General features: G+C 38.3%; 1 protein-coding gene across 3 annotated transcripts in view; it reads right to left on the reverse strand.

Annotated features, from left to right (window-relative positions):
- The window catches only part of LOC149155519 (transducin family protein / WD-40 repeat family protein), a 440469-nt gene that overhangs the window by 304166 nt on the left and 121759 nt on the right, over positions 1-14544 (reverse strand). For all 3 annotated transcript variants that reach the window (XM_089445676.1, XM_089445674.1, XM_089445675.1), the window contains 2 exons: positions 13686-13746; positions 3085-3224 (listed from right to left, as the gene is read on the reverse strand). In XM_089445676.1, the coding sequence (XP_089301802.1) occupies positions 3085-3224; positions 13686-13746 (201 nt within the window). The remainder of the gene's footprint in view (positions 1-3084; positions 3225-13685; positions 13747-14544) is intronic.

Consider the following 14544-nt stretch of genomic DNA (forward strand, 5'->3'; position numbering starts at 1 on the left):
TAACAGTTTTCAGGAGTTCAGAATCAACGGGATTGTGGCATTCCACTAGATTATATCTTGCATTAGGGTAAATGATTAGCATTTAATCAAGAGCACCAAGCCCTATATGTAGGGCACTAATTTCGGAAATTTAATTTTTCTTTTACAGATTGAAGATTTATTATACATCGAGTGACATTTTAAACACAATTTATCAGTTTAATATAGTGTTGCGAACATCTCGATAACATCCTGATTTTATCTTGAAATCACATTTTTTGGCCTAGTCGATGTTTGCCTATTTTTACCGATATTTTGATGGTATTTTGATTTTTTCCGATGTTTGCCAATTTTTACCGATTTTTACGATTTTTTTGTTTTCTGAACCCTTGCTGATTTTATCCCGATGTTGATGTTCGCAACATTGAAATTTTAATATACAATACATACCTAGATTTAGTTGTTAAAGTCAGTCCCGGGTTGTCGTCACTCCAATTTCGCTCTTGTTACCAAATGACTGAAACCTCCCTGCCAAACTGGGCACAATCCTTGGTACCTAGCTCCAAAATACTTCGCAATTGAAGTACTCTGGCCCCCATTCCCAAAAGTTTCAAGAACAATTGCTCAAATCTCCAATTCTCAATTCCAATCTCTCAACTCAGCATTTCAATCTTCAGTTCTGAATTTCCCTCTTTGTTCTCCTTTTTTTTGATCTCTGTGTACATGGATAAATACGTTTCCTTAGGTGGTCGTCGTCTCATCACCCTCCCTAGATTTTTATTTGCTTAGTCATATATTTACGTGTAACCTCCAAGTGATTATTCGTATATGTGATTATATATTTAGAAGGTAGTTGTTATGTTAAATACATAACTTTAACTTTTACATTTTTAATTATATTATTTAAATACAATGAATAGTTATACCTAGGTATATTATCAAGTGTTTGTTACATTAAATAATTATTTTTAACTTTTAACATTTTAATTATAATATTTAAATTAAAATGAATATTTATACATATTTACATTAACAAGATTGGAAGTGTAAATTTTATTTAATAACTTTATAATTACAAAAATCTTTTAATATGTATATTTTGAGAGTGTCGAATTTTAGGCAATATTTCCCTTCTTAATGATTTTAGGTACTTAATCCCTTTATCCTTCATTTAAACATCTTTCATAATTATTTAATAAGTATACTAGCGTAAGACATGTGATGTATGCATATGTAGCTATCATATGCATATATCGTATGTTTACTAATACCTTTTTGCTTATAAATCCAAAATGGGTCATTACACTATATGTACCCTAGTGTTGGTGGTGTTAAATGTTGAACTCTTTTGTCATGCCCTTGGCAAAAAATCACCTTTCAATCAAGTCAAAATCATCGATCAAGCATGTTAAGCTTTTTCTACCAAATTTTAAGGCTTTGATTAGGTAGTTTGATCAAAATTGGGCAATGTTGACTAATATCCCTAGACAATCGAGGTAGAGGCAAAGACTAGACAAGAGGAGAAGAATCTAGATTCTAGATGGTTGATGCTCGAAAAATTAATTATTAATGTACAATGGATGCCCTATCTATCTTGATTTATGTTTGAATATGCATGTTTCCATATCTTCTACAACTAATTTGATATTTTGGATGTTTTTTTTAATATAAAATATATATAATAGATGCTTCGCTTCCTAGATTTTTGAGAAATGACGCTTCCACGGATTCGCTTCCAAAAAACATCCTTGCTTCGTGCAACATTGGTTGAAACAACCCCAAAACATTGTCGGTTGTACCATATGGCATTTCGAAATCATGAAACACCTTAAGGTATGGCCGATGGAGTTTTAGGGAAGTTTTGGCCAAGTATCGCCATTTCGGTACCTTTCCAATACTGGCATGCCGCCTAGAAGGTGTTTCGTGCAACATAGGTTTAATCACAAATACTCTAAATTGGCAACCTCGAGAAACCAACATTATACATAGTTGCCATTCATACCAGGTATACTTGAGCAACACTAACACCTAAGAATCTTCAGGGGCAACATAGGGAAAACCAAGATCTTTCAAAGTAAAATGTATCAGAAGACATGAAGACAGTAATCAAATAGATGACAATGTTGAGGTCCACGTGCGACAAATGAAATGATTAATTAATCAAAAACCAATAAAGTAATCAGAGAATGGATTTACAACAACAACAAAAGCTATTCAATTGACTATATGATTATTTTAACTTTGTGTCTCTTCCAGCTTAAGATAAAATTATTGATGATGAAATATGTATTTCTGAGATGAGAAAGATTATAATAAATCTTCAAGTACGCATTGTCTGCGACTACTGACTAGCAAGCAACTACCATAGCTTGTTGGAAAAGGTCACAAGAGGGAATCCACTAGAGGAGAATTACAACAGCTGGTAAGAGAGAATAACATTAATAGCTCCTTAAGCAATTTCGGGAAAAATTTGAAGTAGAAAGCATGAAAGGCAGCCCCTTGAGGTTTGTCATGAAACAACAAACACGGGAGTATACAACAAACAAACTTTATACAGCAGACAGTTGACAAATCCTACATGCAGGATACCATTCAAAACAAATGACAACTTCATGGTGACTGCTGAAGGGAAAAGAAACCTTGTTAAACTAATTAGACTGCTGACCACTGGTTCCCATATTCCTATCATTTTATTACCACCTAACTTTAACTTACGTCATGTTTATTGCACTTTCACTTCTGCATATTGCATTGTTAAACCTAAAAACGAAATGCCCTATGTTCTTCCTATTGTACAGAAGGGTCCATTGAACAATTTTTCAAAGTAGTGAACATCAGAATACGTTTTTCTCTCTCTTTACCAGAGAGTTAACTCCCCGAATATGCTGTTCTAATAATAAGACAAAACAACTGTTTGATCTTTGTGGAATATGAATACCATGCAATATCCAAAACTTGGGGACAGAAGAACGTCCATGCCTGTGTGCTTGTTCAGATTAAAGCTATGCTCAATGATAACTTGAGGGCTTCACAAGTAATACTTCGAAATTAAAAAAGTAGACAGCTGAATACAATACAGAGAAGCAACCAAAGAGGGAAACATACCTCTCCACAACTTTGTGTAGCGGTCTTCACTACCAGATGCAATAACTCCTGAAGAATGCGCAGCTACAGAATAAACAAGAGAAGTATGTCCAACCATCTCCACTAATGACTCTCCTGAGAGTGCCCATAACCTTATAGAGCTGTTACAGTTTCAGCCATGTCAGTTTTCATGGAGACAAGAAAATGTCGTGTGAGTGCATGCTTAGGTAAGAAGACTAGAAATGACAAGAAAGTCAAGTTCAAACGCTCTAAAATTCATTAACCACATTATCCTCTTTCTCACTCTTTCTCACATAGTCCTGCCATACAAAGACCACCTCATACTAAACTATCAAGTATACAATAAATAAGAAAGAAGCAAACCAGGTGTAGCTAAGTTATGAAACAGCAGACAACACCTCTGACATAAATGTTGACTGCCATGATTTTACCGTCTCTATGCCATGAAGGATTGACTGCAGAAGTTTAGATGGAATACATGCATACTATCACAATTTACCCAAGTGTAAGCTGGGTACATATTAGCTTGGGTAAAACCTGTGTTACCAGATCCATAGCGTCTTGATGCTGGATCCACGGATCCACATTTCAGATCCATATACACATATAGATCCACCCAGATCCTTGCAGGATATGCCACGTAAACAGATCCCTCAAACATGGAAATCGATCCCATGCCCACTAGCAAATAACATTTGAGTTTTAGGTTTTTTTCCTTTTCTTTGAAGGATATTTGCCACCTGTTTGAAACTCTAAATGCCATGTAAATGGATCCCTCAAACATGGAAATCGATCCCATGCCCACTAGCACCAAATGCCAGAACACAAGCAAATAACATTAGAGTTTTAGGTTTTTTTCCTTTTCTTTGAAGGATATTTGCAACCTGTTTGAAACTCTAAGTAGCAAATATTCTATTTAGTATTGTATTTAGATTACTTAATATTAGTCTGGAAGCTCTATAGCTGTATAAGTAGGTTGTTAATTACCCATAGCCTGTAGACTGTATAGCACATGATAATGCTAACAGGAAGGCCTGAGACATCAAAATTTTTATTTTCATTTTTGGTAATGCTAGCAGGAATGCTCTGGGAAAACTTTGAGAAAATATATAGATAGTTTTCAGTTTTCTTTGTATACAAAGGATGGCTCTGTCATCAATAATTTAATAGATCAAACCCATCCAACTCTACGTGAAGACTACTCTTAGAATAGTATGATAAATGGACTATACCACATTTTCAAACAGTGTAGGATATTCATTTACCATCAGAACTAATTTTATCAAGATATCAAGCCTTTTCATCAATATGCTTCGAGGACAAAGCATTTCTAAAGGGAAGGCAATGTTATGAACACACACACACACACACACATATATAAACAATGGAGAAACATGAAAGGACATGTGTCAACTTAAAAGATATGACTTTTAAACAAAAGGGCACTTCCATCGAATTTTTATACAGAGCCCCAAAATTCTTCATCATATTTTTTCTATTATCAATTACTTATATAAAATTTATATATTGTCCACATGAATTTCTTTGTATTCCAGACATTTTGAATATTTTGTGTGAGAATGAACTTTGTTTGTTTCAGCTAAGGTCTCAATTGAAATTGTCCTTAGCAAGTAGCAGCACTACTCTCTCTCTCTCTCTTGTCTCCATTATTCTTTCTCTTGTCCGGCTCCTACGTTATTTTGTCTGAGTATCACTGGCATCTGTTCTGTAATAGTCATCTTGGTACAAGTAGCCCATGGTTTTAAAAACAGGAACCAGGCTTAAAAATTATTTTTAAGATTTTGAACCATGGTTTGAAACCATTAAAGACAAAATATGCAAGTTTGCTCATCTATATACGATGTAAGGGTGCACACATCAAAACAGCTCCAAGTGCAAATGGTGCTGCTAGTTTCATCATCAAATTCATATTGAGCTTGTTATCAAGCAGAGCTGGAGACACTCTAAAATCACTTGGAATGCTGCGCTAATGAGTTCATTTAACATCCATTCATTATAGCACAGATCTTGTATGGTTGAATTTCTAAATTGGAGATAGCAATTTTCTGTATGCAACCCAAAATGGAGAGGTGATAAAATTAAATAACAATAGCTTCTTCAAAATCATCATTTACCGCCATTATCTTCATGAGGATTAATCATGACATACACACATAAAACAGAAATCCAACTTTTGCCTTTAATTTCCTCCTTATGCCACCTCTTTTCTAAGAGGGACATTAGGACAGAAGTCAGAGCTATCATACTAAAGGAGCAGCTGATGAGGGAGGGCTTCGAGCTGAATACCTTAAACATGGCATCCCATCTCTTGAGTGCTATATTGTAGATTTATTTCACAATGTGGTCAGTGGTGTGTTCAGGGTTCCCCTCCTCTCGGACAAGACACATTATTCACCCAATCCACAAATCAAGGAGTAGTTTTGATACGAATAACTACCAAACTATCATGGTGGGTCATACATTCTCCAAGCTTCAAGTCACAGCCTTACACCAATGGCTCCCTAAGGAATTCAAGAGTCATCATCTTTGGGCTCGAGGACAAGCAGGTCTTCAACCGAACTACTAGACAACTAAACACATCTTCACTCTCTGAGCCATTATTGACGAGGCTCGTCATCGCTCTTTGAAGGTCTATAGCTACTTTGTAGACTTTCAGAAAGCATTCGACACAGTTCCAAGGAAGGTTTTGTTCCAAAGGCTCTGCGACATTGGCATGCCTTAGACCGTCCTGACAGCCATTATGAGACTATATTAGTCAGTTTGGGATGGCTCAATATGGAAAAATGGCCTATCCGATTTCACCCAAAGTACCAACAGAATCAAACAAGGTTGTCCCCTCTTGCTGACCCTCTTCAATATCTATATTAATGAGATGGAATGTTTCCTACATCAGCATACCCAGGAGGTGGATGGTTGTCTTCTACACCAAGTGTTGATTTCACTCCTTTTTTTCGATAACTTGGTCTTATTAGCTTCTTCTCCTGAGGGATTACAGAGACAGATCGATGCATTGTCCAACTTTTGTGATCTTAGATAGTTTACAGTCAACCTGGGTAAAACCAAGGATTTGGTCTTTAATGCATCGAAGAAATATTTTATTTGCATACATTTCTACTATCGGGGCATTGAGATTCAGATCACCATTTGCTTACACCCACGTGGGGGTACAATTCGCAATACCTCGTTTTCGTATGTGGCATGCACTCCTGCCTCAGCATAGCAACGCTGAGAAATCTAGGGGCAACGGATTAGGTGATTTCTCTTACTTTGATAACTGCTTGTGATGTATTTTTATTTAACTTGACTAGCTTCTTCTTTCACTTGATTATAATTAATGTCCTTATCATCAAACAGTTATCAAACAATAAAAGCAATGAGACAAGAGAACACAAGATATAGGCGATCAACCAGGGCCAAAACCTCTCCACTTGAGAGGAAAACCCACAAAAACTCTTCTCTTCTTATTAAACTTCAAATGACAAATTCCAAGACCTATAACCCTTGACCAAAAACCCTCCAAGACCAAGTCAAACCTCTCACGAATGAGCTCCTCTTCCACAAAGTCAATTATAGTCAAACTAGCCTTCCAACAGTTGTTTGCTTCCTCTTCGACCTCAATTTCAGACCTGCACTTTTGACTGTGATTCTCGGCCCTCCTGCAACAACCCTAGCTCGCACATGTGACAGGAATATGGAAGAAATGGTCTCTTTTCTCCTTTGCTTGGGCAACAGTTCCTTCTTCAATAATTTGGCTTGTATACTAGAGTGAAATTACCCCAAAACTTGACTTCATGTAGGGACTGTAATTCGACCTTGTTGCCGTTGTACGGATGCCCTAATTTTCTCTTCGCATGTGTGAAACCTTCAGCCCAAAGACAGTCAAAAACTCGGATTATTTTCTTCTTTTAATCTTCTTCTTCTTCGTTGAATTTCAATCTTCTTATCTTCTCTTGATCAAACTTGTGTTAGCTTCTTTTATGCCTTCAAAAGTGGTCGACTAGCCTCATATATATAGGTTTCCTGTCCTAGGTTATAGGCCGACTTGACACTTGGAAAGGCTGAATTGTCTTGGAGCATTATGACAAGGTCTTGGAGGGTCTATGATTTTATTTTTGTCTCAAATAATTTTTCTTTACAATATGTAACTTGCCCAAAAGGATCTTCCATACATGACAATGACTCAATTCACTTGTAAACTCAATGACAAGCCCTAGAAGCACTCAATGGGTGTTTGACCTATAAAAATAAATTTCCCTTTAGCATGAAACCCATGCCTCAAGAATGACAATAATAAAAAAAAGAATATTTACAACAAATACATAAAATCATGATTACATGTCATTATGAAGACCGAACCTAGTTACATATTTCAACACTCCCTCTTAACTAGGGAGGTATTCATAATCCATACAAGGTACTTGGACATTCTCAAATTGAACAATTCTCATAAAAATAATCAAACTAATAAGCCATCTCATAAGCTACTTTCTGAGCTTCTAGAGCATCTCATCATACCAACCAACATTGTCACATAACAAGGGCTTGACTAACAGCTCTATCTCTACACAAGATCAGAGCACAATGTTGGCGTGACCAGTGACTGATAGGCACCATCATCATTATCTCTCAAGGCACATACCCCACCCGAGTGTTCACAGGGTATGTCCTTTTAGGACAATTCCTATCTTGGAATAACACATCCTCAAGGAATTTCCTCTTCGACTACTCTTACCTATTGGATGCCCTACCACATCCTCAAAGAGTATAGGAATCAATCTCAGATGCTTACCCAATTCTCCATTCTTTCTTCACAATATGAAGACAAGAATGATGTGTTTGTCTCTCCCTCTCAGTTAGGGAAGATATACTCATTCTTATAAAAGTTATATACCCAATCTCCCTCTTATCTAGGGACTTTTCCAAGCTCCCTCTTATCTAGAGACTTGTCCAAGCTCCCCCTTAACTAGGGACTTGTCATCAATAGCAGTTATCTGCACTTTGGTGGAGATCATGGTACTAACAGTTGCTTGTTGTTGAGAATTCAGTAGGGCAATGATTATGATTAATTCTCTTTACTTGATAACTGCTTGTGGTTTCTTTTTACTTATTAACTTTGTTCCTTATTATTATATGTGTGAAGCATCAAACAGCGACCAATAAAAACAAAGCACAATGACACAATATATAGGCTGCAAGCTAGGGAAAAACCTCTCCTCTTGAGAGGAAAACCCTTAAATCTCTTCTCTTCCTTATATATTCTTCAATTGATGAATTTCGTGACCTTAAGACTAAGACCAATACCCTCCAAGACCAAGACCAACCTCTTTGAGTGATGTGCCAACTTCGATCTAGTCAAACCCAATCAAATCTCTTCCAGTAGCACCTTCTCGACCTTTTGCTACAAGATTTTCAACCTCCTACTAAAGATCTAAAATTTCGGCCCCCAACAACTGCTGCTGCCACACCCCAGCATACTCTAGACAAACACTTGCCATTCTTCTGAGACTGAGTTCAAGGCCAACTTCACCATCTCGGTAGGCTGAGGTGTTGACCCCATAACTGCCAACGAGTCTCGGATCTCCTGAAGCTTCGTAAGGAACGGATCAATGTGTTCCCCCTTCTGCATCTGCGTGGATCTCATCTTCTGCTCCAAGTACATCTTCCGCTGCTCGGAAGATCCTTCGTATAGTGTGGCCAAAGCTTCCCACATCTGTCAAGCAGTATCCTTGTCGGTAATGTGACACACTACATGATCCCTCACTCCGTCGAGGATCAACCTCTTGGCCTTCGCCATCTCAGCCTTGTACTTCTTGAGCGGATCTGGATCCGCGGGTACAACTACCACACTGTCGACGTAGGTTTTGAGATCGTGCTCATCCAGAAGGCATGAGATCCTTGCCTTCCAGATCACATAGTTGGATGCACCCTCCAACTAATCTTGATCTCACAACCCATTAGCTGCCATCTCTGCCAACGAAATGTCAAACTACCTCCTCTCTCCTCTACGTTGTTGTTGGGCTGGCCTACGCACTCCCTGCTGGAGTTAGTAGATTTGTTGCTCCCTGTTGCTGCTCAACAAATGAGAATTCAAACTTCTTGGCTAGAAGTCCTCTAAGGAAGAGTTCCCTCAATAGTGTCTCTCTTCTTCCTTCTAAGGTTTTTCTGCCCCAGCAACTACTGCAAAAAACTACGCCACACTAGAAATGTCCTCTTCGCTAAAGCTTTTGCGCTACTCCCTCTTACACTAGCAAACTTCGATCTGGAAGTCTTACCTCTCTGTCGACTCACTCAAAGAGAGCCCTTCCTCGAAAATCTTGCCCTCCTGGCCTGGACTGCGCAATCCCTCTAAGGATTCAATTTGCTGCCTACGCAGCACTTCGATCCTCCTCTTCAGCGTTGGGTTCTTTTGGCTCTACTCTCTTGCTTCACCTGCAGCTCTGATACCATGTGAAAATTTGGAAGCCCAAATTTCTATTGCAACAACTGATTAAGTTCCTTCTATTTGTTAATTACTGAACAAATTATTTACTGCTTCCTACAGCAAATATCGAAACTAATACACTGCAGCCTTCACCAATTAAAATTATATGCGGAAACAAGTAACTGAGCAAGAAAGAAATACACAACACATTACACAATTATTTTTGGACAAATGTCCCCAGAAAAACCCAATGCGGGAAAATCGGTGCAGCAGCTGAGGGTTTGTATTATTAAGCAGTAGTTTTCTGAATACAATCTCTGGATGCCTTGTTGGCTATCCAATACAGAGAATATGACTGACAGAAGATTAGTGAGAAATACCTCACACTATCACTAGCGATCCTGACTGATCCAGCCACAGAATGGCTTGTCCCTTGCTGCCTATGCGCAGTCACTGTGTAGGCCAAGCGTCACAACTCTTAGGGACAACATCACCCCTTCTGTTGATCGATTTGCCTCTGAGACTTCAATTTTGTCCTCCCGATTTCACACCCCGGCGTCTTGCTTTAGAAATCGACCTCTCCAGCAAAAATATGGATCTCCTCAAGGCTCTACGGCTGCCTAGCATAGCCTTTGCACTACCTCTCCTGGATCTCTCTCAGCCTCCTCCACTGAGCATTCCCGAATCATGAGAAATCTCCAACTGGAACTATCCCTGCCCCTCACTGCAAATAATCACTTCGAACTTCTCTCTGGCAACTGTTGCACTACTCTTCAGAAATTCGATCTCTAATCTCTCACTCGATGTATTTTCCAAATGCCCGTCAAGCCTCCTCTTATAATCCTCCAGTTGAGAACCAACGGCTTAGATTAAATTCTAATCAATAGCTCAGAGCAATTCGGCTTGATCCTCATCTTCTTCTAGAAGTTTCACCCACAGTTTGATTAATACCCTTTAATTATTTTAATTTCCTAAGTTTAGATTTAGGCACCCATTAAAAATAATTAATTATTTTAATAAAACTGATTCTGGGTGGAATTTCCCAAAACGATTTCTGGATATTGTGGAATACATGTGTCCAAGCCTCCTTGCAAATTTTGAGGCTTAGAGCACATCCGATGCTACCAGAAATAACCACTTTATCCCTTATAAGGGAACCCACATTTATAAGGAGTTTGTGTCACTGCCTAGAGTTGAAGAAGGCAAATTTGTTTTGGGATAAGGGCTTGTGTTGCTATTGGACAAGGGTTCTTAGTTTGTCGGGACAAGGATTTAGGTCCTAGTGCTACTGGTCAGTGAAAAAATCATTGAAATATCATTGTAACGTGGATCATTGTCCCTAGTACGGGAGTCCACACATTCATTTTTATTGTCTTTATAGGGTGGTGCTAGGTTGGTAAATGAAGTCACCTTCAGGTTGGGGCCTGTAAACACTTTAGGGTGGTAGGGTGGTGCTAGGGCGAGTTGGGACTCGCTAAGGTGTTGGGGCATCCTTTCCGCTGATTGCTGATAAAACCACGGCATTGGAGCGTCCTTCCAGTGGGAGCTGGAGTAGAATGTTTTTCTAGAATTCTAGGTAGTTGTAACTTTCATTACAGTTGGGACTGAAGATTAAAGAATTTATTAGAAAAACATTTGGTGGTTTTTGACCTGGAGGGGGTTTTCCACCTAAAATTCTTGTGCCTATTGTCTCTATTTTTGCATTGTTGTTTACTGCTCTTACTGAACAATAATAATAATAACTGAAGATTAACTAATGCTCTGAAAAGATTAATAAAGTGCTAATTGCTAAGAAATACTGATTCACCCCCCTCTCAGTGTTTCCAACATTGCATCTTGAACAGCTGTGACAGAACAAACCCTAGAGGAGTAACTTGAAACAAATTGGCTTCAAACTTGGCTGTTCTTTCACCTAGGCTCTAATATCATGTTGATTTTCTTAAGAGAAATTTGATCTTCTAATCTGATAATTACTTTCCAGTGATTTCTTCAATAAATTCACTTATGTCACATTCATCATTTAGCAATTATACATAGAAAATCTCAACAATAATGCAATAATGACAGTAGGATCATAAAGAGACAGTCAAGCACACAAAGAGACACTCAAACTCAGGAGAAAACCCAGCAATATTTTCTAGAAGAAATTCTTCAGTTCAGCAAAGTTACAATCTGATTTTCACAAGACAAATTAGGTCAAACAGACCACAGAAATCCACTCAGGTCAAACCTATCAAACAAGCCCAAAATTTGACCTTCCTACTGCTGCCCAGAACTCAGTCAACCCTAGTCAACATGGCTGAACTTTGGCCCCCTGCAGCTGCTGGTCAACTCGGTCAAACTGCCTCAGCCAGAGCTTTGTCAACTGCCCAGAAATTCGTCCAACTCTGCCTCAAATTTTCGGGTCAGCTATGTCCATAACTAGTTCAAACTGTGACCAGAAGATTTAGGTCAAACACAATCAAACTGACCCCAGAAGGATTTGGTCAAAGCTAGTCAACACAGGTCAAACTTTGGTCTTCTTATTCTCTCTCTCTTTTGCCCGTGTGAACAAAAGAACAGATGTTTTGATGATCCGAATTGATGCCAAATTGGAGGAGGTCAAATGTCAATATATAGTGATCAAATCAACTGGGTTTTGACGAAGGGTCACACCCGTTCAACTGGTGGGGCCAACCTGACTTTTAGAGTCTACATGAGCTTCAAAAAGAATAATTTTATTTCCTTTAAGTGGCTGATTTGAATACCGACCATAGCTACAAAAAATAATCAACGTTTGGAACTCAGTATTCAAAAATAAGAAAATCATTGTATGATCATCAATATCCAAATTTAAAAGAATGCAATGAAGCATTATATAATTACATCCATCATCATTTAAATAGTAAAAAGCAAGACTGTCATAAGATAAAAATAAAGAAAAAAAGGGAAATGGAACAAGCATCAAGCCACTGGTCATGTACAATCAGCCTCCACTTGGTTGTATGCATCTGTCCTGGGAAACTATCAACAACAGTTATGGGAATGAGAAGACAGCTGGACCCTAATCAAATGTAACTGCTGCTCTAATTTTCCAGCCAAAGAAAAAAAATTATTGATATTTCTCCAAGTTCTCACTGAATGAATGCTGGACATGAAATGCATTTGAAATCCAGTATAAAATACCTGTTGTCCATGTTTTTGGGCCTTTGAAGGCTTGTTGTCTACAAAAATCCAACTTCAACCACCCATAATGTACTAGAGCTAGTGTGTTGTACGTAAGAACCAACAAATGTTACAGTTTGGGAGAACAATATAGAGAAGAAAAGGTGATGAGGGTGCTGGGACTCTCCCCTTGCCATGAAGGGGAATAAATTGTTTTCTGCCATTTTCATTTTATGTGTTTTTATGAGGATATAGGGGCACCCAGACTATCCCAGAGTACCTGAAGCATCCCATTTCTCAAAGGGACATCACCTGTGGAGTCCACAGGTGGCAGAAGCATCCCATTTCTCCAGGGGATAGCCCCAATGAAGACCAAAAGTACACATGGCATGCAGAGAACAGCAGAGGATGTTTACAACATGGCCCCCAAGTCCAGGGAATGTCAGGAGCATAGCAGATGCTTCCATGCGGAACAATATTTCCTACCTTCTACATTTGAATTCTGATTTGTAATAATACACTTAATATATTAATACAAATTGCAATTTCTCTGCTTTTCTGAACACAATGCTATGAAATCCATTCAATGTCTTGAGTAAACGAAACTGCACGATGACTATATCTTCCAGATCAGACCACAGAACTTCAATGCTGGACATCAATTTGTAGAATCAGAGCTCTTTGAAACTTCTGATAACCCTTTGTATCAAAACAAGATATAATAACTAGCACTCCACAACATTTATCTATCCTTCACTGGCTTGATTAAAGTGCAGGATTAATTGTTGCACAGTGCAGGACCTTTTCTTTGGAAGAAAATGTTCAGCATGTTTTGGTAGTATGGTCAACAGTTTTTTATTAAACCAACAAGTTCTAACAGACAACTACACTATAAAATCAAAAGTCAGAAAACCGACAATTTCTATGGTATTGCCAAATATTGCAACAACCATATAATCCATGGGATAGTACAAATAAGAAAGCACAAAGGAGAGACTGAAGCTGTAAAGCTCACCCATCATGGGAAGCGGAGAGAATTCCTACATTTGGCATCAGTCCCAATCCACGCACCGTATCTGCAACAACAATTGAGTAAAAAAAGGTTTAAATCAAAATGCATGACGAAGAAAAATGGCAAGGCTTTGGTTTTAGAAAAGCATTTTTTATAAAAAGAAAACATAAAGTAGGATGAAATAATAAAAGCTGTTAGATAAATATCTAATAAATATCTTCAATACAAGTCACAAAAATAACTCTGTAATATCCCCTGAGGGATTAATTGGCCCAAGGGACAAAGTAGCCTATCAATCTCCGTACACTATAGTCCTCGATAAAGGGGAAAACCCCAAAATACCTAATGTTGGGCAAGTTTTGGGGAAGCCAGGACAAAAAAGCCCAAAGTTGGGGTTTGGAGTGAGCATCACTCAATTAATTAAAGAGAAAACCCCCTTCATGGAAATCTATATATACATGAGGTTTAGAAGCACTTGAGGCATGACTTGGATTGGATTATTTCATATATGTTTTATTGAGCCTGAGGCTCTGAGGGTTAAGACCCCATTCTCTTTTGTACTAGTTTCGGTGGAGGTGATCCTACCCTACCTAGCCACTACTCTTTTTTATTTTCATACAATTTTTGGCACGGGGAACTATCTTTCTGAGAAGCAGCAAAGTCTTTCAATCCTATTTGTTACCTGGTTTAATTGTTCTGGCAACAGGGATTTACTGTATGAAGAATAGCAGGGTTTCAGCACCAATCTCCTAGGGTAAATCGAGTTGAGGCTATGTGGATTCATTCTGGAGCAGACAGTGACTAAATATTCTATTTTAAGCCGGGATTCTCCTGTGGAAAGACAGCCGCACTTTTCCTGAAT

This window comes from Pinus tabuliformis, chromosome 9, assembly GCF_031772625.1.
Source record: "Pinus tabuliformis cultivar Carrire ecotype Pingquan chromosome 9, CPIR1, whole genome shotgun sequence".
NCBI classification, from domain to species: Eukaryota; Viridiplantae; Streptophyta; class Pinopsida; order Pinales; family Pinaceae; genus Pinus; species Pinus tabuliformis.